The 23,612-nt window shown below is 34.0% G+C and overlaps 1 protein-coding gene across 1 annotated transcript; it reads right to left on the bottom strand.

Annotated features, from left to right (window-relative positions):
- Positions 1–7,658: 7,658 nt before the first annotated feature.
- LOC132546760 (solute carrier family 2, facilitated glucose transporter member 3-like) lies at positions 7,659–17,174 on the bottom strand. Its single transcript, XM_060210479.1, has 11 exons — positions 17,058–17,174; positions 16,209–16,307; positions 15,829–15,989; positions 15,408–15,532; positions 14,686–14,856; positions 13,982–14,089; positions 13,560–13,648; positions 13,346–13,444; positions 12,457–12,669; positions 11,600–11,803; positions 7,659–7,859 (listed from the first exon to the last, which is right to left on the bottom strand). The coding sequence occupies exons 1-11, from the start codon at positions 17,172–17,174 to the stop codon at positions 7,659–7,661; spliced, it is 1,587 nt and encodes a 528-aa protein (XP_060066462.1).
- Positions 17,175–23,612: the final 6,438 nt, after the last annotated feature.

Here is a 23,612-nt window from a genome sequence, read left to right as displayed (position 1 = left end):
TATTCCTTATAAATATGATATAAATATGAAATACCTCAATGTCAACATTGATTCAGAAATTTTAAGGTTTCGACTAGGCCCTTGAAGTTTAGCTAAAATCTCCTGTGTGACATTCTTGCCTTTGATGAAAGGATAGCCATTGAGGTAAACTACTTCCAGGGACAAAGATCATATAAAACTTAATATATCTGAATTCATCTGGAGATGTATACATTGAGTGTAGTCTCTACTAGAAAATCTTGATGTTGGTGAGGTCAAATGTTTGTGATCTCTTCAGTCTGTACACTGTCTCTGGTGCTTTATTGAGGGGACTGAACAACTTAGCTTTAAATCATGGCAGCAATTATTGGTGAATTTATAAAGAACGTTATTAAACACTTTTTTGGAGAGTTATATATAAATTGTCTTTATAAAGTCATGTTTATAAAACTATTTGCCTTGGATCAGTGAGCTATTATTATGTGGACACTGAGTGCAAAATTTCAATGTGGACAGACAGAGATTGCTGTAGGTAGTACAAAGTATTGCTATAGTCCTTAATTACTGAGATATATATGTCATCAGTACTATTTCACTGGTATATCAACCTTCATTCACTAAATCTTTTATACCCTCACCCTGTATACTTACGAATTTTGGAATTGTTTCATATCTGAATTATGCACAAATTTTTACAGAGGTTTGCATGGCCGTTTTTGCATACCATGATTTTCTGAATGGGAAATTGATATTCTTAATGACAGTATCCAGTTCATTCTCTTGTTCTCTAAGCTTTTGAGATGTGCTTTTACTATTAAACACAGCACATAATACTTTCATGAATTATAGTAAGAATTATTTTCATATGATGTGCAGGAAATACTTCTTTTAAGAATCTCAAAATGGCCAGTGTTGTTTTAGCCTTTGTTAAGGTGTTATGTAGGGGATCACAATGCATTCTGGGAAAGATTAGTGTTTTGTAACAAAAATCCACTGAAAGGTAGGGGTGTGAGGTATGAAAGTTTGTTATGTGGTGATTGAATCGGAGAGGTGATAAATGTGACAGGCATTTTATTTTCCTTTCCCAAAAGTTCTCTTGTTGGTTATTGATAGGGCGATTATGTGTAAATAAATAAACAAATTGTTAAACTTATTTATGTACAAACTATGAAAATCATGAGAGCTAATCATATTAAAATTGTTACTTAGTTATACATACATTATTGTTAGTCAGACACACATTTTTGTCAGTGATTACATATAGCAGAGATACTCTCTGTGTTATATTTGCTGGTCAACATTTTTGATAATTTTCATTTAAAACAAGAGTGTTTTTTTTAATGAACTAAAATTTCGTGATTTGGATACAAGTTGATGTGTAATATTTTGTGAATATTCCTCCTGATGTCAGGTTCCAAATTTGTGATTTCTGTTTTATCAGTCAAACACGTGTACGATTCAACACCTATCCGTGATTAATTAGATACAACTCTGTTTATAATACAAATCATTACAGCAATTTATGATTTGATTAATACATTAATTTACATACAAATCACTATATATGTTTGCTGTACACTGTGTTCATAAATACACAACATTAATTGGTATGCTATACATGTGTTCTTTGTTCAGTAATATACATGTATACTTAGTAACATTTGATTCCAATGTTTTTCCTTTTCATTTTTTTTCAATGATAATCAAATAAATAACAAATTTGCCACAGGAATATTGCATGCTGTTAAGTATTGTCCATTTCCTGGCTGGAAATATCTGACCAGATATATTGATTGATTACTACTTTGTGTGATTTATGTAAATGTTTTCATCTGATTGTGAATATTTTAATAAGTTTTTGTTAAGTTTCTATATACATTTATAGTCAATGTACTAGCTGGTTCTCTGTCTGTGATAAACTATTGGGACTATTTTCAGCCATGTAATATCACATTTTATTGAATACAGAACTATGTAATATTAGCTGAATTATTATATTCCATGTAGTTTATGATGTAGATGTATAATGGGGATGTTATTTTCAGTGTCTTATTATCACGGTAATACTGTATGCTGAATATTGATATAGCAAATTTTAATAGAGAACATGTTTACCTAGAACTTTACATACTAATAGTTCTAGCTGTTCTGTGGTGAAAATATGACACAACTAAAATCAGTAACTTTATTTAGATTTTTACCTCAAAAAACACTGTCATTTATCTTATATAAAACACTGTCATGTATCTTATATCAAACACTGTCATGGATTTTTTATCTGGGTTATATCAAACACTGTCGTGTATTTTTATCTGGATTATATCAAACACTGTCGTGTATTTTTATCTGGGTTATATCAAACACTGTCGTGTATTTTTATCTGGGTTATATCAAACACTGTCGTGTATTTTTATCTGGGTTATATCAAACACTGTCGTGTATTTTTATCTGGGTTATATCAAACACTGTCGTGTATTTTTTTCTGGGTTATATCAAACACTGTCGTGTATTTTTATCTGGATTATATCAAACACTGTCGTGTATTTTTATCTGGATTATATCAAACACTGTTGTGTATTTTTTTCTGGATTATATCAAACACTGTCGTGTATTTTTTTCTGGGTTATATCAAACACTGTCGTGTATTTTTTTCTGGGTTATATCAAACACTGTCGTGTATTTTTATCTGGATTATATCAAACACTGTCGTGTATTTTTTTCTGGGATATATCAAACACTGTCATGTATTTTTATCTGGATTATATCAAACACTGTCGTGTATTTTTATCTGGATTATATCAAACACTGTTGCTAACTGTTCACTACTTCCATATTTGGTGAGGCCTATTTACATTTAAGCTGTGTGTTAGCATTTTCTTGGTTGGCAGTGCTCTAAGGTCTAGTTTGCATATAAGCTTTTAGTAAATTTCCTTTCCAGTTTACTGCAAACTCATTTAAATAATTCAGCATTTAAAATAACCACCCAGGTAATGAATGGTAAGAGAGGGATAACAGCCAATTAAAACTGCTCAAATCTGCTTTGGTATAGTGGAACAGTTTCCTCATTTGCATATAAACCTTCAGATAGAAACAGTTAAAATCTGCTTGAATAGGTCATCCCATGAATGTTAAAAAACAGAAGAAAAATACCAAGGAACTACATTGCTTTTTGACTTGGGCTGCATATCTAATATTCACTCTTGTACAATGTGTTTTATTAAAGTGACCTACAGCTCAGTACATTTGTTTAAGGGTAAATTTGGAACATGTCAAAGTTGTTTCCATTAAGTGATGGCATTTAATATAGATCTGTAAAAATGGATAAGTAAATTAGTAGATTTACAGTGAGTATAATTAAAGGTCAGCATGACTGTCTACATCAAAGGTCAAATATAATGAACGGTATATTGTCATCAAATCTCAGCTATGTTGTAACCTTTTTAATGACAAAAAATGGGGAAATATAGAATATTATGATTGTATGCATCAAAACAGAAGATGTGCAAGGTCACAGATTGTGTCACAAGGAACCCTATTCTTAAGGTCAAAGGTCAAATAAGTAAGATGTTTTCTGAAAACTTGTCTGGAGTTATATATATCCAGATTGATGTGATATTCACTTTAAGTATCAATACTTCAAACATTAAAACTTACAGGGAATATTTTCCACAGATGAACAAATCCTTTTTTCAAATTCTGTTGAACTCAGAAGTATAGTCCCATAATTTCTCTCTTCAATAAAATTTGGACAAAAAACATGTAATTCATAACACAGGCTCTTATATCTTCTTCAAATTCTGACAGAAAGACATTGAGAGTTTGAGAATGGATGATATGTAAGGGTAATTTAGTATAAATGCTCAATTTTGTAAAACTGTTATTTTAGTTGTAACATAGATCATGCATGTTTTCATAAAACTGAAAGTTCACAACTCTAGGCATCAGAGATGGTATAATTTTAGTGGTTATATTAGGATTTGTAATACTGTTTCATGTGTCTATTTATTATTACGGTTATTCAATACCATTATGTACTAACACGTTCAGACATCAGTTGTTTTGATTGAAAATACGCAAATAAGTCATATAATCTTTTAATTAGTATCAACATTGCTATAGATATTAGTTATGTTAGTCAATAGTTACTATAACCTTTAACTGATTTTATTTATAATCTATTTCTTGTTTTAATAACTCATAATGTTGACTCTCTGATCAAAATTATGTTACATGATTGGACAGGAAATACTATTTAACGTTAGATGTGGCCCTGGTAAATGTGTGAGTATCTTTGTGATACATCAAAAATGTATCTGAATTTTCAGTTTGATCATCTGCTTACACAAGGGTTGTTGCCTGCCTTAGTCGGATAAGTATTGATCAAACAGTAATATTTTTCCTGATCAAAACTTCAAGTGAATGTCACTACAGCTTGTGATTGATGAAGAAAAACATTTTTGAAATTAATTATCCTTTGAAAAAAAAACATTTCTACCAAAAATCATGATTTCACAAAGTAATGCGTGGAATCCCACATCCCAAAAAATATCATGGAATTTTCCTTGTCTGATAACAGTTTACCAAGACTGCTACAGACCATTGTAAGCCTTTTTTACTTCCATCAGAAGTGATAATGATCCTGTATAAGATAATTCTGTTGCAGCAATTCTGTGTAGTGTTGTCAACCCCCACCAAAAACATGGCTGTTATTCATGGGATAATAAGTTATCTGAGATTTGAAGGAAACAAGTCCAATATTATGACACTGTCTTTTTTTCATATATAGACTGATGATCTTTGATTGCCCCACTGCCCTCCATCCTTGTAATGCTGCAGCCTCACCCATATCAATACCCGACATCTAGGTAATACTAACAAGTATTGAAAGAAATCAGACACCAGATTTATGGAAGATATTCAGAAATTTCCAATAAAATATATTAACCTATTTCGCAGAGTAGGCCACCCCAAGCTGAGGAAGAGAAACGTGTTGATTTTACTATTGTCTAACACACAATAGATATATACCAGTGTAATAAGGGGAAAATGTTGTTTTAAAGTATTTGGTATTGTAGGTGGTGATATGTTATAATGAAACACCACTTAATGAGTAAATTATGATCAATCTATCACAGGTCCTAGTGTAAACACACCTAGCAGTCCTGGAATTGTAGATTTTTCACTTGTTTATACACTGCAAGCTGGTTCTTGCTGAATGTATCTGTCTTTATATACACATATATTCTGGTAATAAAACAACTAATTATGAATTTTCTGTGTTAACTTATTTATTAAGTTCATATTTCATAACAACATCTTAATTAATAACCAAATTTATAAAACAATAATCCCGGAGTCTGGTATAAAGGAATACACCTTATTTAACTTAATTTAACAATGATTGCTGACTTTATCAACTGATGTACTTATGACATTATATGAATTGGTCCTTTGAATATCTAACTTCATCAATAGAGATATCTGCTGTATTAATGACAGGATATCTGACTTCATCAACAGAGATATCTAATGTATTAATGACAGGATATCTGACTTCATCAATAGAGATATCTGTTGTATTAATGACAGGATATCTGACTCCATCAATAGAGATATCTGATGTATTCATGACATGATATCTGACTTCATGAATAGAGATATCTGACGTATAAATGACAGGATATCTGACTTCATGAATAGAGATATCTGACGTATAAATGACAGGATATCTGACTCCATCAACAGGGATATCTAATGTATTAATGACAGGGTATCTGACTTCATCAACAGAGATATCTCATGTATTAATGACAGGATATCTGACTTCATCAATAGAGATATCTGATGCATTACTGTCAGGATATCTGACTTCATCAACAGGGATATCTAATGTATTAATGACAGGGTATCTGACTTCATCAACAGAGAAATCTGCTGTATTAATGACAGGATATCTGACTTCATCAACAGAGATATCTAATGTATTAATGACAGGATATCTGACTTCATCAACAGAGATATCTGCTGTATTAATGACAGGATATCTGACTTCATCAACAGGGATATCTAATGTATTAATGACAGGATATCTGACTTCCTCAATTGGGATATCTGCTATTTCAATCACATTATATGAATCGGTCCTGTTGGATATCTGGCTTCATCAACAGGGATATCTGATGTTTTACTTGCAGTATCCTATTTGGTTCTTTTTAGATATCTAACTTAGTCAATATTTGATTTTATTGAGGTAGGTATTAACTTTGTTGAGATGGAATTAGTTGAGGTAGACTTTTTTGTGAAGGTAGACATTTAGTTCTAGGTATAAGGGTCATGTGATCTAATTACAAATATATCACTATTACAATAAGTGTAGATAATTGTAGATATTCTGTATATCTTATTTTTTTATAGATTTATAATCATTTAATTACAGTAAATAAGATGAATTAAGAGATAAATTTTCCCTAACTTGGCACTAAGTCTTTACACACATGATAGTTCTGTAAACATTTGAACATCACAAGAGAAGGCTCCACTTGTCAGTATCACTCCTATCTTACATCCATTCTCAAAAATAGCAGCATTCTCAAAAGTTACTCTGCACCACTTGAAGAAAATGGTGGAAAATAAAGCTGGAATGCTGACAGATGTCAAGCAACAACATCAATCCGGTGGCCTTTCATTAGTATGTAATATCAAATTGATAAAATGTGACTGAGTATTTTATATAGAACAAACTTGTGACAAATTTCCTATCAATATACATTACTAAGATATCCCAGAGACGACACCCACTATTAAATGTAAGCCTGTCTACTTACTAGAAAAGTAAAGTGAAAAAAGAAGGACAAAGGCTTCACTTTTCTGATGTCCTTTTCTTTATCAAAACCCATAACGGTCATCTTGCAGCCATCTTGTTCTTATAAACTGCTAAACAGAGAGTTGATAACAAAATGAAGGGCAGTGAATCCTTAAGGGATCCTCTAACCACTCTGAACAGTGAGAATTACCTTGTGAGGAATACAGAAAAAAGAACTGAATGAAGAACAGCAAAATGGGCAACAGATGAAATACTATTTGAACTATCACTTACTGAAGAAAGTGAGCTGATAACAAGCACCAGCTTGTATATAAGGTATATCATCAACTATGAAATAACGGATATCTATTGTATACCAGATTAAAATATATAACTGAATTATAGCAGGACAGTTTTCTATAGAGAAAGGAATGTTATTCATATCAACAAAAATACTTCAAGAAACCACGTGTAATATTGATCACAAAGCACCTGTATCATACCTGTCAGTTATATACTGTAGTCACACGTCATCAACACAGTATGTTCCTCACACAATATTTGTGTAAACACCAGTATCATACATACTTTTACCTTTATCCTATAATGATATTGAAAGAACGTAACTATTACGATATTGCACACATCAGAATGATCACATTTTGAGTATTTTTTTTTTTCACACAAACTTTTGATTATCATCATAATAACCTTAAAATACACCATTGTTTAAGGATGACAAGACCAGAGCAAATATGCTAATAAAACAACAACTGCAGTATTTCTATATGCATACAAACAAAATAAGACTGATCACAGATTGTTTCAATTCACAGCACACAAGATAAAAACACTCGCAGTGAGCGTTGTACAGTAATCAGGAATAATTCTCCCCTTGTATTGGTGTATAATGGTGAGAATCAGGACTCTGTATTTGATTCTGATGGTCTGATTTAAATGACGATGTTATTTCGTCGATAGTCTTTCCTTTGGTCTCAGGAACTTTAAAGAAGGTAAATAACCAGAAAAAGACCAGCATTCCGATAAAGGGAAAGAAGGAGTATTCCTCTATGGCAGCCTGCAAAAGTTAGAGGGGAAAAAAAGAATGTATCAGTCTTTCTCTGATCAAAGTACTGGAGCAACACATTGTATATACTACATGTCAGTATGTACATCTAAATAACAAGTAGGAATGATTCTGACTTATTTGAGAAAAACGTTTGTAAGACTTTCTTAATGCCTTTGCTCCCATACATATTGATAGTATTCCATATTATGGTAAGTGTGACCTTGACCTTTGAAACATAAACCCATTAGAGGACATTATCATTAAAATTTGATCTTATTCCTTTCAGAAATTCAAAGACGTTAAGACTGATGTCAATGAAGTGGAAAGATGATTTTCCATCAATATTAACTACGGCCTTGACCTTGGCACCATGAAAAATAAAATCATCTTTGATAATGTTTTAATTGACTTCTGTGTAAAGTTAAGGCAACTGAACACAATACAAGTTGGGGATGGAATGGTCATGGGTTACACACTATCAGCGTTCTCACGAAGATTTGAAACCGGTGATTCTAAAAGAAAATAGTATTAACTAAACATTAGCTTGTTGTAGTATCATTCTCGTCATCTCCTGAACAAATTAGCTTATTCAGAGTTGATGAACAACAGTCAACTTTTGCCAGCAACAGGATTTTACCATATGAGAACACTTACCACTGTCATACTGCTCCTTTGTTTGTCCCCCCTCCCCCATCTGTAATATATATAGTGTAACACGCCCCTCCCCTCCTCTCCCTCCTCCAATATACATATCGTGCAACACGCACCTCCCCTCCTCTCCCTCCTCCAATATATATAGTGTAACATGCCCCTCCCCTCCACCCCCACCTACAATATATATAGTGTAACACGCCCCTCCCCTCCTCCCCCTATATATATAGTGTAACACGCCCCCCCCCTCCTCCCCCACCTCCAATATATATAGTGTAACATGCCCCCCCTCCCCCACCTACAATATATATAGTGTAACATGCCCCTCCCCTCCTCAACCTCCAATATATATAGTGTAACATGTGTCTCCTAATATATATAGTTAATAAAATGTCCAATATATATAGTGTAACACTACCCCCCCCTCCCCCCTCTCCTCCAATATATATAGTGTAACACGCCCCCCCCCTCCCCCCTCTCCTCCAATATATATAGTGTAACACGCCCCCCCTCCCCCTCCCCCCCTCTCCTCCAATATATATAGTGTAACATGCCCCCCTCCCCCCTCTCCTCCAATATATATAGTGTAACATGTGTGTGGTAGGAGGTGGAATATATATCACACTAAACGAGTATATAGTGTAACCTCCAATGTATATAGGAGTGGACATGCCCCCCTCCCCCCCCTCTCCTCCAATATATATAGTGTAACACTGAGAATTCCCTCTCCTGAGGAATATATATAGTGTAACAGTGTAACCTAGTGTGTGGTAGGAGGTGGAGATGGTCTGAAGTCACCTCCAATATACATAGTGTAACCTCCCTGTGTGGTATATATATAGATGTAACAAGTCACCCTCTCTCTCCTCCAATATATATAGTGTAACACACCCCCCTGTGTAACCCCTCTCCTGGAATATATATAGTGTAAGTCCAGATAAAGTATATAGTGTAACCTCCAATATATATAGTGTAACATGCTTCCCCCCTCACACTAATATATATAGTGTAACAGTGTGTGGTAGGAGGTCCCCCCTGGTCTGAAGTCACACCAAATATATACTGTAACATAGTGTGTGGTCCAATATATATAATGTAACACACCCCCCCTCAGTATATAGTGTAATATATGTGTGGTAACACAGTGGAGATGGTCTCCTCACACAATATATAGTGTAACCTAGTGTCTGGTAGGAGGTATATAGTCTAAGAAGTCACACTAAAGTATATAGTGTAACCTAGTGTTTGGTACAAGTGGAAATTGGCTGAAGTCACACTAATGTACACAGTGTAACCTAGTGTGTGGTAGGAGGTGGAGATGATCTGAAGTCACAGTAAAGTATATAGTGTAACCTAGTGTGTGGTAGGAGGTGGAGATGGTCTGAAGTCACACTAAAGTATACAGTGTAACCTAGTGTGTGGTAGGAGGTGGAGATGATCTGAAGTCACAGTAAAGTATATAGTGTAAACTAGTGTTTGGTACAAGTGGATATTGTCTGAAGTCACACTAAAGTACACAGTGTAACCTAGTGTGCGGTAGGAGGTGGAAATGGTCTGAAGTCACACTAAAGTATAATATATATAGTGTGTGGTACAGGTGGAGATCCCCTCCTCTGACCTCCAATATATATAGTATATATGTCCCCTAGTGTGTGGTAGGATATATGGTGTGAACACACTAAAGTATATAGTGTAACCTCTCCTCCAATATATATACTGTAACATGTGTAACCCCCTCTCCGGAGGTGGAGATGGTCACAGTCACACTAAAGTATATATGTGTGGTATTGTCTGAAGTCACACTAAAGTATATAGTGTAACCTATTGTGTGGTAGGAGGTAGAGATGTTCTGAAGTCACACTAAAGTATATAGTGTAACATAGTGTGTGGTAGGAGGTGGAGATGGTCCCCACACCTCCAATATATATAGTGTAACACTAGTGTGTGGTAGGAATATATATAGAATGTAACAAGTCACACTCCAAGTATATAGTGTAACATATATATATACTGGTAGGATGTCCCTCCCCTCCTCACACTACAAGTATATATAGTGTAACAGTGTGTGGTCCTCCCCCTATGGTTGAATATATATATATAGTGTAACATGTGTGTGGTAAGGTCCCTCCTGCCCCACCTACAATATATATAGTGTAACATGCCCCTCCCCTCCTCCCCCTACCTCCAATATATATATATAGTGTAACATGCCCCTCCCCTCCTCCCCCACCTACAATATATATAGTGTAACATGCCCCATATATATAGTTAAGACTGATGTCCAATATATGTAGTGTAACAAGCCCCTTTATCCTCAATAAATAATAAAATGGCAGAGAAATAAATATTTGGCTTCATGCAATTCAGACCAAGGTTAATCATGCAATGCTTAAATAATGCACAGCAGCAATTATAAATTATACTGAACTTTGTTAACATTAGTTCAATGGCTGGGAAGTCCAAATGAAGCCCAAATACAACAAAAAGACTATCAAAGGAAACATAATTACATGCTAAGTTAAATTATGTAGTGTCAAATTTTTTTTTATGTTTGAAATTATGTTTTAGATTTAAACAAATTGAGGGAAAGTACCCACAAGCACTGTATGTTTTTTTATAATGACAAAAACGTGTTTCAAACCTGATCTCTTTTTAATTACCTGTAGAAATCAGAACAATTTTACCACAATTGACCTTGAAGGACTGAAGACTTTGCTATTTGGTCAATGAAGTTATCTTCAAGAGTGTCATGTGACCTCTGTGATGTTGAGTACAGATCTTTCATCACAGAAAACTTAAAACAACCTCACAAAGAAAAACATATCTACACCTGTTATAGAAGAACTTGTTTCATTTCTTCTCAGAAACCTGAAATATGTCATCTTGAAATTTTGGTAAAGGAATTCATTTTGACAAATTTGACCACAGCAAGTCACATACAACAGGTGGTATACTACCATTATTTGACCTTATAATTCTGGAGGGCAAATTGATTAAAGGAAACATCGATTACAAGAGTGTACATCTTGAATATTAGGGGGACTGATAAGGTCATGGTCTTCAGTGTGTAGTAATGGGGTTGTTGTTTTTATACTTACATGAATTTCTGGATAGGAAAGACCAACTGTAAAATTTGCAAGCCAATTGGTCAGTACTGACAAACTGACTGCAGCTGATCGCGGTCCCTGAGCGAACAATTCAGCCACATAAAACCAAGGTATGGACCCTGGTCCAGAGGCGAATGAGACAATATAGGCCATGACAGCAACAATACTGACGTAGGAAAGCCATGATGCTTCATCCTGCAACATCAAATTATGAAAAACATGTAGTTTGATACAGGTGACTTCTATAGGAATAATGACTAACTGCTGCCACAATTGATGTAATTGTATCTGTTTTAATAGTTCTTATTCATTTTAAATTTATATGTCACATAAAACCATACATATAACATCATATCAATGCAATGTACCTGTATTTACCATTTTTTTTTTAGATATTTCATATTCAATTTTTTTTAAATCAAAATATTTGTAATAACATAATGTATACAAAGTAATGAATCTATTAAAAATCCAGGGTTAACACATGAAACATTGTCACTATCTATGGTGATCAGATAATACCTAACTGGTCAGGTGCTCATAGTGGTAGAATTAACCAGGGATTACAGTAGCAGGATCATCAAAAGTCATTTGAGTTTTACCACCTCGCATCATTCCTTAGGATAAATTTTGACAATTTCTCCATACATTTTTAAAATAGCTTCAGACAAACCAAATATATGATGGACCTATCTACCAGCTGTTGTTTAGTCTCCACAAAGTTATATTGTAGTGCCTGAGAGGACGAAATCTGACTACCATAAAATTTCCAACTACCAGAGAAGTGACAAAAAGAAAAATGGAAATGGCACAAATTAATTTGTGAATAAAAGGCAGAGAGAACTTACTCTGAAGATGAGAGCTACAGACAGGACAATGCTGAATACCAGCATACCCCCGAGGCCCAGTAAATGTAGGGTTCGCCGTCCTAACTTATCCATGATGTTAGCCGATACAAAAGTCATGGCAACATTCACAGCTCCAGTGCCAAGTGTTGCATACTGAGCATTCAGCTGGCTCAGCCCCGCCCCCTCAAATATCAGGGTGGAATAAAACACAACCTGAAAGAACAAAATTGTATCACCCAGTTCAGTATTAAAAAAAAGTGATTTAAAAACAACTCTTAGGTTAAAAACCATTAACACTCAACTTGGTAAACATCTATAACATCCAATATGGTTCACAACAGGATTAAATCTGGTGTATGATCATAGCAATCATCTCTGTACAAAGCTATGATATCTAACTACATGTGACACGCACTGGGTAAGCAATAGAGTGACCACACATCCAGGTACTGACCGCACGCTAGCTTGCTTAACTTCAGTGAATAAAAACCTCCTAATGGAGTAGTAGAGAACCAATGATCTTGTTTTCTTCGTTTGTCAATTGGATCATGAAGGAGTCAAAGATGGATATACAACAGTATTGAAAAGAATCCTATCATTTGTGTAATTTCAGTCATGCCCTCAATCACACCATCACAAAAGCTATGTAGACTATTCAACTGACATGCCCATATCTGTGACCCATTACATGGACACAACACTAAAGCACCAAACCATGTTATCTTACTGTAATATTATATATATGTAATATGAAATAATTACATCTAGCCCAGACAAAAATAGTGTCTAGCACAGTGTATACAGCTACTAACCTAATTTATCTATGGATGTTCTGTTTATGAGGTTTTTAATACAGAAGCATTAATTCTGAGGAGATTTCAGTACTTACAGCGTTAATACCACTGAACTGCTGAGACAACTGTAGCACCAGGCTTATGATCAATGGTGTGAGGAGTTCTCGTCGCTTAAACAAATCTGTGAAGTGAAACTAATACAAAAGAAATTAAAATCAAATCATGATGGATTTTAAAATGATCTCTTTTCTGATAAATCATTATCAAGATTATTTTTGTTAAACAAAAATATGATCAGACAACATTTACCTGTGCTGCATTTTTTGCTTTCTCCATCTCTGTTCTCATTTCCTCTATTTCATCACTGACATCTATGTCTTTTCTCAGCCATATCAAAGCTTAAAGAGTTGGAAATATTCAAATTAAATCAAATCTAAATATAGACAAATCTTTCTTTTCTTCGCATTTTTTCCTCATTACATGCTTATTTTTGCCCCAGACACGACATCTTCTTGCTAATAATTTAATTTTCTTCAAGCGTTCTTTCCCTTTCTCAAAAAATTAACCTTTATCATCCCACAACCCTATCATACCCTTTCCCTGAATCCCATTGGATACCAGGTACTTTTCCAACTCCCCCAACTTTCTTACTACCAAGGAAATCTTTGTCTCCAAAATCTCCCTGGATATTATCCTGGAGTTAAATCTACAGATTTATCATGAAAATTTACCTTTTTCTGCCATGTCCTCATTGTTCTTGTTTATCATCAGATATCTTGGACTTTCTGGACACCAGGTAAGTGTCAGTAACTGGAACACCATTGGTACAAGTGTACATCCTACAACACAACATATCCTTATATAGACATTACCGGTGTAGCATGGTATCGTGAAGCATGGGGAAATGAACCGGGGGGGTCAAAATACCATAATGGTGAACTGAACCACAGTTCACTTTACCATGAACTTCACTTTATCATACTACACTGGGCTTTATCACTTAATTTCTTGTGTTCCTCTTATATAACCATTACCAAATAAACATTTGCGATATTATTCCTTATGTTTGTTTGATATTTTCAAGGAGTCCAATATATTTTTGCTATTTTCTAGGATGATATGCATTGTGAAAAACAAATCCATGAAGATATAATCAAGAGAGATAACTCTATTTCACAACATCCATGAAGATTGAAAAAAAAAACAGGAATAATAGATACCATAGTACAGTAAAATTTTAGAAATCTGAACCATTCAAAAATCCTTTTAACACCTAAAATAGTTCTTGTGATTATTTTTTAATGCATCAATTTTGGTTAGCTTATGTGATTTGGGCACACATTTCCAAACACATGACTGCCTGGACTTACCGTAGAAATCAATTATGTTTCAGCCATGTTGAATGTAGGTGTTTATATAACAAAGAAACTCTTACCTAGCAAATAATTCCAAGTGTCAGCCCTAGCAAGTACATGTCCGAGGCCTAAAATCTCAGACACAAGGGTTCCAGAACAGATTGCTAGCTGATTAAATGTTCCACATAATCCTCGTATGGAAGTTGGTGCTGTCTCTGACAGGTACAAGGGCACAATGACTGTATTCACACCTGTAGGTTTAGCAATTCATATCAACTATGTGAACGAACATTAACAAAAATAAATTGATTTTTAAGATGGGGTATCCTTGCCCTTATTCTATAAATTTATAATGATAAACATTTAAAACGGATATGATAATTCAGTATTCATTGATTTCAAGAGTAATAATCATCAATTTTATCAAGTGCCAACAGAGCTGCATTCTCCTTTTCCCCCTTTATTAAATCATCAGTTTGAGCCCAACATTGTTATATGACAATGATGTCAACCAAGTTGTTATCCAGGAGAAAAAAACTTCAAAATTAAATCAAAACATCAAAACAATTGATTGCCTGGTTATATTTGTCTCTTCATGTACAGCAATAAAAAAAATAGTGTACATTATTGTGTCCCAGTTACAGACCAACTAATGGATCCAAAAGTGGAATGTTCGAGCATTACAGGGTAATCAGTAACCAGTGAACACGTGCTTTTAGGTGAATAAATATGACTTCTAGTGACACAACGTCCTATTAAGAAAAGCTTTCTATGTGAACAAGGTAAAATATATTCCACTTACCACAACACAGTCCAGCTACAAACCTTCCAGCTATGAGCATTTCATACGACTTGGCAAACTTGGAGGAAATGAGAAAGCCACTTGCGATAAAGTTCAGTAAATTGTTTCTCAAAAGACCACCTTTCCTGGAGATAAAACATTTAGATTAACCAGGTACATTTAAGTTTAGAAATAATTATACCTAATACAACTCAAAACTAATTTCATACACTTTGATATGAACTTGTATATTTAAATCAATTCAATGATGCTTGGAATCAGATAATGACCCTTTCACAATATACCATGCCAAGAACTCTGTGCATATTTATTCATTTTCAGTGTATAAAAATGTTTTTTTCATAATTTACTTCCCTCAGTTTTAGAAATAAAAAAGTCACTAAAATCATTTCTTGCTTAGCATGATTAAAAGTAAAAATACCTCCCAAATCTGTTAGCGAGGTATCCTCCTGAGAGACCCCCTATCATGCCCCCGATCGCAAAGATGGACACTGTGAATGACCACAGGAGTGTGAGGAGAGAAGATGACATGTACTCCCCATTTCTGTCATAGTATGTACTGTTGTAGAAGTCCTGGATCACCTGTAAAATGATAAACCCTGTGGTGTTTACAGGATAAACATAGGTAAGACATACAAAGAGAACACAAAAGTATATCTTATAATGTATGATGTATATCACATCAAACATGCCTCCTCCAATTTCGGGAAGATTTACAAAGGTGAGGTGGGTGTTATTCATGGGAGGGGATCAATTTGTGATAAAATATGGTAAGTGACAAAGTACTCATTAATTTCTTACCTCTGACGGCTCATTTATGACACCGGAATTGAATCCAACGATGAAAGAGGAACCCAAGATAGATGATAAAATTGTAAAGGCCAAACGGGATGTCACACCCTTCACAAAAGAGAAAACATTTTGGTTTGAAGATTGATAAACCATTATGATTCAATACTGTTGCAAAACTTTACCTGTACCAACCACAAAAGATTCACAAACTGTGTTTTTTCAGTTGTTAAACATCAAAATGCATACTTGATTCTCCGCTTTAGTTATGAGTAAGGTCCCATCGGCCTTTCAGCGGACAATTACAACTAATGATATCAGTAGCTTATATGAATGGTCAAGAGTACTGATGTGAAAGCAACCAAACATTGAAGTGAATTACTTCTGTCATTCATATTTCATATACATGTACAAAGTTGTGAATTATTCTGTCAGTAGAGCATCAAGTTTAATCTACAACCCAGGTGAAACTGGTTTTACACCCCCTAATTAATCCCCATAATTCAATTTACCTGAGTTCGGCTTATACAGTCCAGCACTGTATTTTCTGATAACAACCCACCTACTAAATATTGTTCTCTGTGCATTCGTGACAATTACTGATTCCTTCAGTAATCTAACCAAGACCACGCCTGAACCCTCTATACGGTATCGTATTTCAATAGATACATATATGTACTGTTAAATTTCCCATGGAGTAGCGTTCACTACTGTAGCATATAATTCCTCTGGCAATAATTAATACTATGGAAAGTCTGTTATTTACAAAAAGTTACGATGGGTGATAATGACAGAAAGCTTGTACTACATATTACTATTACCGAGTTGCAAAGCTGTACGTTAAAAATGTCGGTGAAGTACCTTTTTCTCTGTCGTCACAGAAATCGAGTCTATGATATCTCCATTCTTCCCATAGAGAAGTGAAGCATGTTCATTTTCTCTGCCATCGCTTTCAAAACTGTTGGTTCTCCGTAACATCGCTTCTAGAGTTTGTGATTGTTTACCAAGTCTACCATTTTGTCCAACGGTCACGTGCTTGTCACATGCCTCGTATTAGAGGTCTATAAATACAATGCGCCAAACAGACTCGCTGCTCAAAAGGGACTGAACTTTTATCATTTTTTTTTATTTCCAATTCCAAACCAAGACTTTTTTTAATACTGTGTCACCCTAACAATACTTACGCTATAGGAACCCTACATGAGATATATATCTTAATGTATGCAAGAAAGAGACAGCTGTTTTGGGCCAGTTTTAGACATAAAATATATATATTATAGTTCAGTTTAGTTTATTACCAGTGCAGGATCGTTACGTTCCTCTATACCGGTCTCAGTGATACAATGATAATGTTTATAATTATTGTCATTTGAGACGTCAGATCCAGGAACTACAGAATTTCTGCTTTATAATTATCAAAGACATATATAACACGTCTCTGTAATTATATACCAGTTCTTGATTTGCCCAGTGCTTTTCTTATACTTGAAGTTTTAAACGATTCTGTCCTACAGGATTTTTTTTAGACTGGCGAATATATGTATGAAATGCAGATTGTTTCCCATCAGGGCTGTACATGTATCTCAGTATACACGGTTGGGTAAGCACGTGGAAACAGTCGCTAACCACAACTTTTGCCTCCCTTGTTACTTATATATAGACTGTGAAAAAGGGAGACCATCATATGAATCCTATCTACAAACTAACATGTTTTTGTTATCTATTTTACAAAGTGCATTATGGAGTCAACATATGATTGCATGTAATTACGATTCGGATTTGGGGTCCCGCTATTTTCCATTAGAGGTAACAGTTGGTTCGGTGTGGTATGTTATCTTGATGTTTTTCAAAAGCATAAGGTTTCTAAAAATAGCATGAAGTCCTTAGAAACCTGTGATGGATATTGCAATCTGTTATTTAAAACTTGTGAAAACGATAAGTGTGATATAAAGAACTGCCAGTACCGACTATCCCATTACCTATTAGGAATCTCATGTAAGGAAATGGCTTTCGCTGTTTGGGTTTTTATTTCTATAGAATAAATGAAAATCAACAATCTGAATGATAAACATGAGATCCCAGAGGGATCTTGGCACCCACCATTGTTTGATCTTTATATGCCCTTTGAAAGTTGGATCTTTCCCCTTCTTTTCTCTTCTCAGTTTTTGCTCTTAATGATAGGACATTTGGACGTTCTTTTGCAGAAATAGTGATAATTTTTACCTGCCAAATCCAAAATGGGCGTCTGGAAGCCATTTTGTTTCTTCTGAACAGTCCCAAAATCAAACGAGCACAAGGAGAGACCAAAGGGAATAAACATATGAAATTTGAGAGATATCCATTCAGTACTTCTGGATATATGAGAGAGATCCATTCAGTACTTCTTAAGAAGGAGCAATAACAATCTTTACTAGGCAAAATACAAAGATGGCTGCCTCTTGGCCATTTTGTTTTTCTCGTCAGTTCCAAACTCAAACAGGCACAACAAGGGACCTAAATGAACCTATACATGAAATTTGAGAAAGATCTATAGAGTAGTTCTCGAGAAATAGTGATAACAAACTTTCGAAGTTAAAATCCAAGATGGCCGCTTGTGGGCTATATTACGGACCTTTAGACATAGACGTGTCCGTGCCTAGACTTAGGATATTTGGCTGCAACCTTCTGTGATGAAGCACAAGAATGTTTACAAAAAGAAATTAAATTGATCTATATTTAAGGTCACATGGTTTAAGTTTGTTAAAACCATCACAGGACTTCATCAGGCCTAAGGGGTAAATGAACTGATGCCATGGTGCACATACATTATCTGTCCATGTCAACTTTAAACAACTTCTTCTTAATAATAAAATGTCATAGAATCTTTCCAAGTCATTTGAAGATTTTAACCAATTTGGAAACTGTGACCTTGAATATAGGTCAAGGTCATTTCTTTTTGCAAGCTTTTTAGGATGTCTTCTCTGTAACCTTCCAGACATTTTGACAGTTTACTCTCGACAAGTCTTCAATTAAAGCACAAACATCAAATCACCTGTAAACATTAAAGTCCATGGCTTTATGTTTGAAAAACGTGTGTTGATTAAAAATTGTTTTATTAATGAATCATAGCATTTTGATCAATAAATAATACATTGATTTACACAAGATAATGATAATGATGGACACAAATTGCAGTAATTAGGAGGTCTGTTTTACACTGTAAATGCAAGGGACAGTGTCTCTCTCTACATCATAGTACTCTACTTTAACATATCACACTGATGTAACAATTTCTTCTCAGCCTCACACAAACCCAAAATGCTTTGTCAATAATTCAGAATCTAATTTGTTTGTATTGTAATACTGGAAACCAAGAGCCATAACTCCATTGATTTACAGTGATATAAGTAAAAAGTGATATAGTAAAAACATTCCTCACATTTAGATATATTATCTGTATCATTGAAGAAATTTTTAAAAAAATTTAGCAAAACATTGAGTGAAAAAAATGCACATGGGGACACAACTCCAAATATGATGACTGGATATAATTTGTTATCAAACTTGCCTGAAAATTGACAGCATTATTTTCCCTTTCATAAATTAGAAGTTATATGAGTTATAACAGCACAACCTGGAATGGATATTCTTTCTCCATATATAAAGGGCCATAACTCCAGAAATGATAACTTTCAGCTGCAATAAGTGCAATATGGTATTGCTGTATCTTAAGTAGCAAAAGCACTAAGCACTAATATGATAATGGTGTAGGAGTCGACATTAACAGTTCTTCTTCTCCAAACATCTTTCATATAACTGAGCCGGTTTGTTTCCTGGTTTTACTGTCCCATAAACAGCCAGGGTCATTTTAAGGTGGGGTCTCCTTGTATTAGCTGGTGCTGCCTCACTAAACACCATTAACAGTAGGCTTCAGTAGTAGGCTATCACAGTAGCTACATACCATCACAGCAATAAAAGTATTACACATACAGTTTAAGGTACATTTGTATATACTGCATTATATACTTATATTTCTAAAAATTGAAAAAACAAGGCATATCAAAAACTTCAGATATTCAACATTTTGCTGAATTAGGTATTCAGCATAAAATATTCAAACAAGAATTCTACAGGCCAAATATAGTACACATAATATCTTAAGATGATAAAATGCTCAATAATTTCACAACCATTGAATACAATTTCGTTTATCACAATTACAACTGACAATAATGCCCCTTATATTCCACAAAATGGATGTGAAAAAATATTGAGTCATGTCTTGTGCATTCCATGCGAACCAACAAAAGCAATTAATACAAGACAATAGCTTGTTATGTAATTGTGATTGTTATGTAACTGTGGTTGTTATGTAATTGTGGTTGTTATGTAACTGTGGTTGTTATGTAGCTGTGGTTGTTATGTAATTGTGGTTGTTATGTAATTGTGGCTGTTATGCAACTGTGGTTGTTATGTAACTGTGGTTGTTATGTAATTGTGGTTTTTATGTGGCTATGGTTGTTATGTAACTGTGGTTGTTATGTAACTGTGATTGTTATGTAATTGTGGTTGTTATGTAACTGTGGTTGTTATGTAACTGTGGTTGTTATGTAATTGTGATGGTATGTAATTGTGGTTGTTATGTAATTGTGGTTGTTATGTAACTGTGATTGTTATGTAACTGTGGTTGTTATGTAACTGTGGCGGTATGTAATTGTGGTTGTTATGTAACTGTGATTGTTATGTAATTGTGGTTGTTATGTAATTGTGGTTGTTATGTAACTGTGGTTGTTATGTAACTGTGATTGTTATGTAATTGTGGTTGTTATGTAATTGTGATTGTTATGTAACTGTGGTTGTTATGTAACTGTGGTTGTTATGTAATTGTGATGGTATGTAATTGTGGTTGTTATGTAACTGTGGTTGTTATGTAATTGTGGTTGTTATGTAATTGTGGTTGTTATGTAACTGTGGTTGTTATGTAATTGTGGTTGTTATGTAACTGTGGCGGTATGTAATTGTGGTTGTTATGTAACTGTGGTTGTTATGTAACTGTGGTTGTTATGTAACTGTGGCGGTATGTAATTGTGGTTGTTATGTAACTGTGATTGTTTTGTAACTGTGGTTGTTATGTAATTGTGATGGTATGTAATTGTGGTTGTTATGTAACTGTGATTGTTATGTAATTGTGGTTGTTATGTAATTGTGATTGTTATGTAACTGTGGTTGTTATGTAATTGTGGTTGTTATGTAACTGTGGTTGTTATGTAACTGTGGTTGTTATGTAATTGTGGTTGTTATGTAATTGTGGTTGTTATGTAACTGTGGTTGTTATGTAATTGTGGTTGTTATGTAACTGTGGCGGTATGTAATTGTGGTTGTTATGTAATTGTGGTTGTTATGTAACTGTGGCGGTATGTAATTGTGGCAATATGTAATTGTGGTTGTTATGTAATTGTGATTGTTATGTAACTGTAGTTGTTATGTAACTGTGGCGGTATGTAATTGTGGTTGTTATGTAATTGTGGTTGTTATGTAACTGTGGCGGTATGTAATTGTGGCAATATGTAATTGTGGTTGTTATGTAATTGTGATTGTTATGTAACTGTGGTTGTTATGTAACTGTGGCGGTATGTAATTGTGGCAATATGTAATTGTGGTTGTTATGTAACTGTGGCGGTATGTAATTGTGGTTGTTATGTAACTGTGGTTGTTATGTAATTGTGGTTGTTATGTAATTGTGGTTGTTATGCAACTGTGGTTGTTATGTAATTGTGGTTGTTATGCAACTGTGGTTGTTATGTAATTGTGGTTGTTATGTAGCTGTGGTTGTTATGTAACTGTGGTTGTTATGTAGCTGTGGTTGTTATGTAACTGTGGTTGTTATGTAATTGTGGTTGTTATGCAACTGTGGTTGTTATATAACTGTGGTTGTTGTGTTATTATTGTATAACAGATAAAAATTATTATTTAATGCCATTTATATCACGTTTTAAAACACATATATAAATATAATATATGTAATCTTAAAAACAAATAAATGAAATAACGAAATGGAAAAGACTGAGAAGCGAGGTAGAAATGTAAAATACATGTACTTTTTAGATGTATAGTGTACTGGCAGTACAGTAAACAAGGGAGATCTCAGTTAAAACCAGCTGTGGACTAAAGTATCTGGTCATTCATTAACTCACTGGACCAGTTATTTCTTTAGCAACTACATCAAGTTAATATTCAGCTGGGAAAAAAACAACCATCTTTGTACAGTCTAATTTAAAACACTGGATTATGTAGTTTCATGTATAAAATATGTCATGTGATTCTGGTTCATTATGTACTGAAACACAGCTTCACATTTTTCAACATTGATATGTCATTAGATGGAAATGTTTGAAATAATCTCCTATTCTCAAAAAAAAGTTTCTTAATTACCAAAGTTCTGACCTCAAGTCTTTGCTTGTACAGCATACACATGGTTAATAGAATCTATATACCCTAATCTTTCTCTCTTCTGTTCTTTCCATCTTCTCATCCTCTACTCCTTTGACAAAATGATTTAAATGTATAGTTGTATGTCTACAAATTACGTTTTTCATGTTTATAGTATAAATATATGTCACATGCAGTATATTAAATATTTGTAATTTACTTATGAAGAGTTCAAAAGTTGCTAGCACTTGTCTCTGATCTGTTTTTGATAATGAAATATGTTTAAATCAAATCATCTAGCAATACTTGGGCTATTTAGGGGATAGACAATAAGTTATTGTCTGTTTTGGTCATCTTCTAACTTTTTTAACATCAACGAAAGTTATTTGTTCATAACATTATAGGATTCCTGGTATCTAAAATTAGAAGTATTTTTATCATTTGACCTTGGGAAGGTGAAAGTGTCAATATTACAATCATTTGACCTTGACAGAAGAAAGAGACAGCATTTTAATTGTTTGACCTTGGGTAAGTGACAGGGTCACTTCTATAATCATTTGACCTTGGGAAGGTGAAAGTGTCAATATTACAATCATTTGAACTCGAGGAGATGAAAGATATAAAAACAATTAACAATGATATGATCCAGACAAAAACACTCAACAAGTAATTGACCTTTGGTAAAAACACAGTACAATACCCATAACATAAGCAAACATATATATCACAAAACAAAAATACAACTCAACATACATTTGCTATGAAGATCTTAGGAAAGCAAAAGCTTTACCTTATCATATTTCTTTCATTACTGAAACTAAACACTATTTTATAAATACATTAAAATTCATCATCATTTGATGATGGTTATCTTAAGTATTTTATATCACATGTTATGAAGGTGCTGTGTATGTCATGAAGTGCGACTACCAATATCAAATTGTATATCTACATTCATGTCACAAGGCATTAAATATATATCATATGAGTACTAAAGAAATTAGCACA

The sequence above is a fragment of the Ylistrum balloti genome, unplaced genomic scaffold (assembly GCF_031769215.1).
Source record: "Ylistrum balloti isolate Yb309-2 unplaced genomic scaffold, AGI_CSIRO_Ybal_v1 Utg369912, whole genome shotgun sequence".
Classification (NCBI taxonomy): Eukaryota; Metazoa; Mollusca; class Bivalvia; order Pectinida; family Pectinidae; genus Ylistrum; species Ylistrum balloti.
This window is presented reverse-complemented; position numbering and strand designations above follow the sequence as displayed.

Coding starts and splice junctions, on each gene's coding strand:
- LOC132546760 (XM_060210479.1), bottom strand. CDS start 17,174: ATGTTACGGAGAACCAACAGTTTTGAAAGCGATGGCAGAGAAAATGAA. Junction 14,090..14,685: donor CACTTGGAATTATTTGCTAG/GTAAGAGTTTCT, acceptor GTTGTGTTGTAG/GATGTACACTTGTACCAATG. Junction 13,649..13,981: donor TGAGGACATGGCAGAAAAAG/GTAAATTTTCAT, acceptor CAACTCTTTAAG/CTTTGATATGGCTGAGAAAA.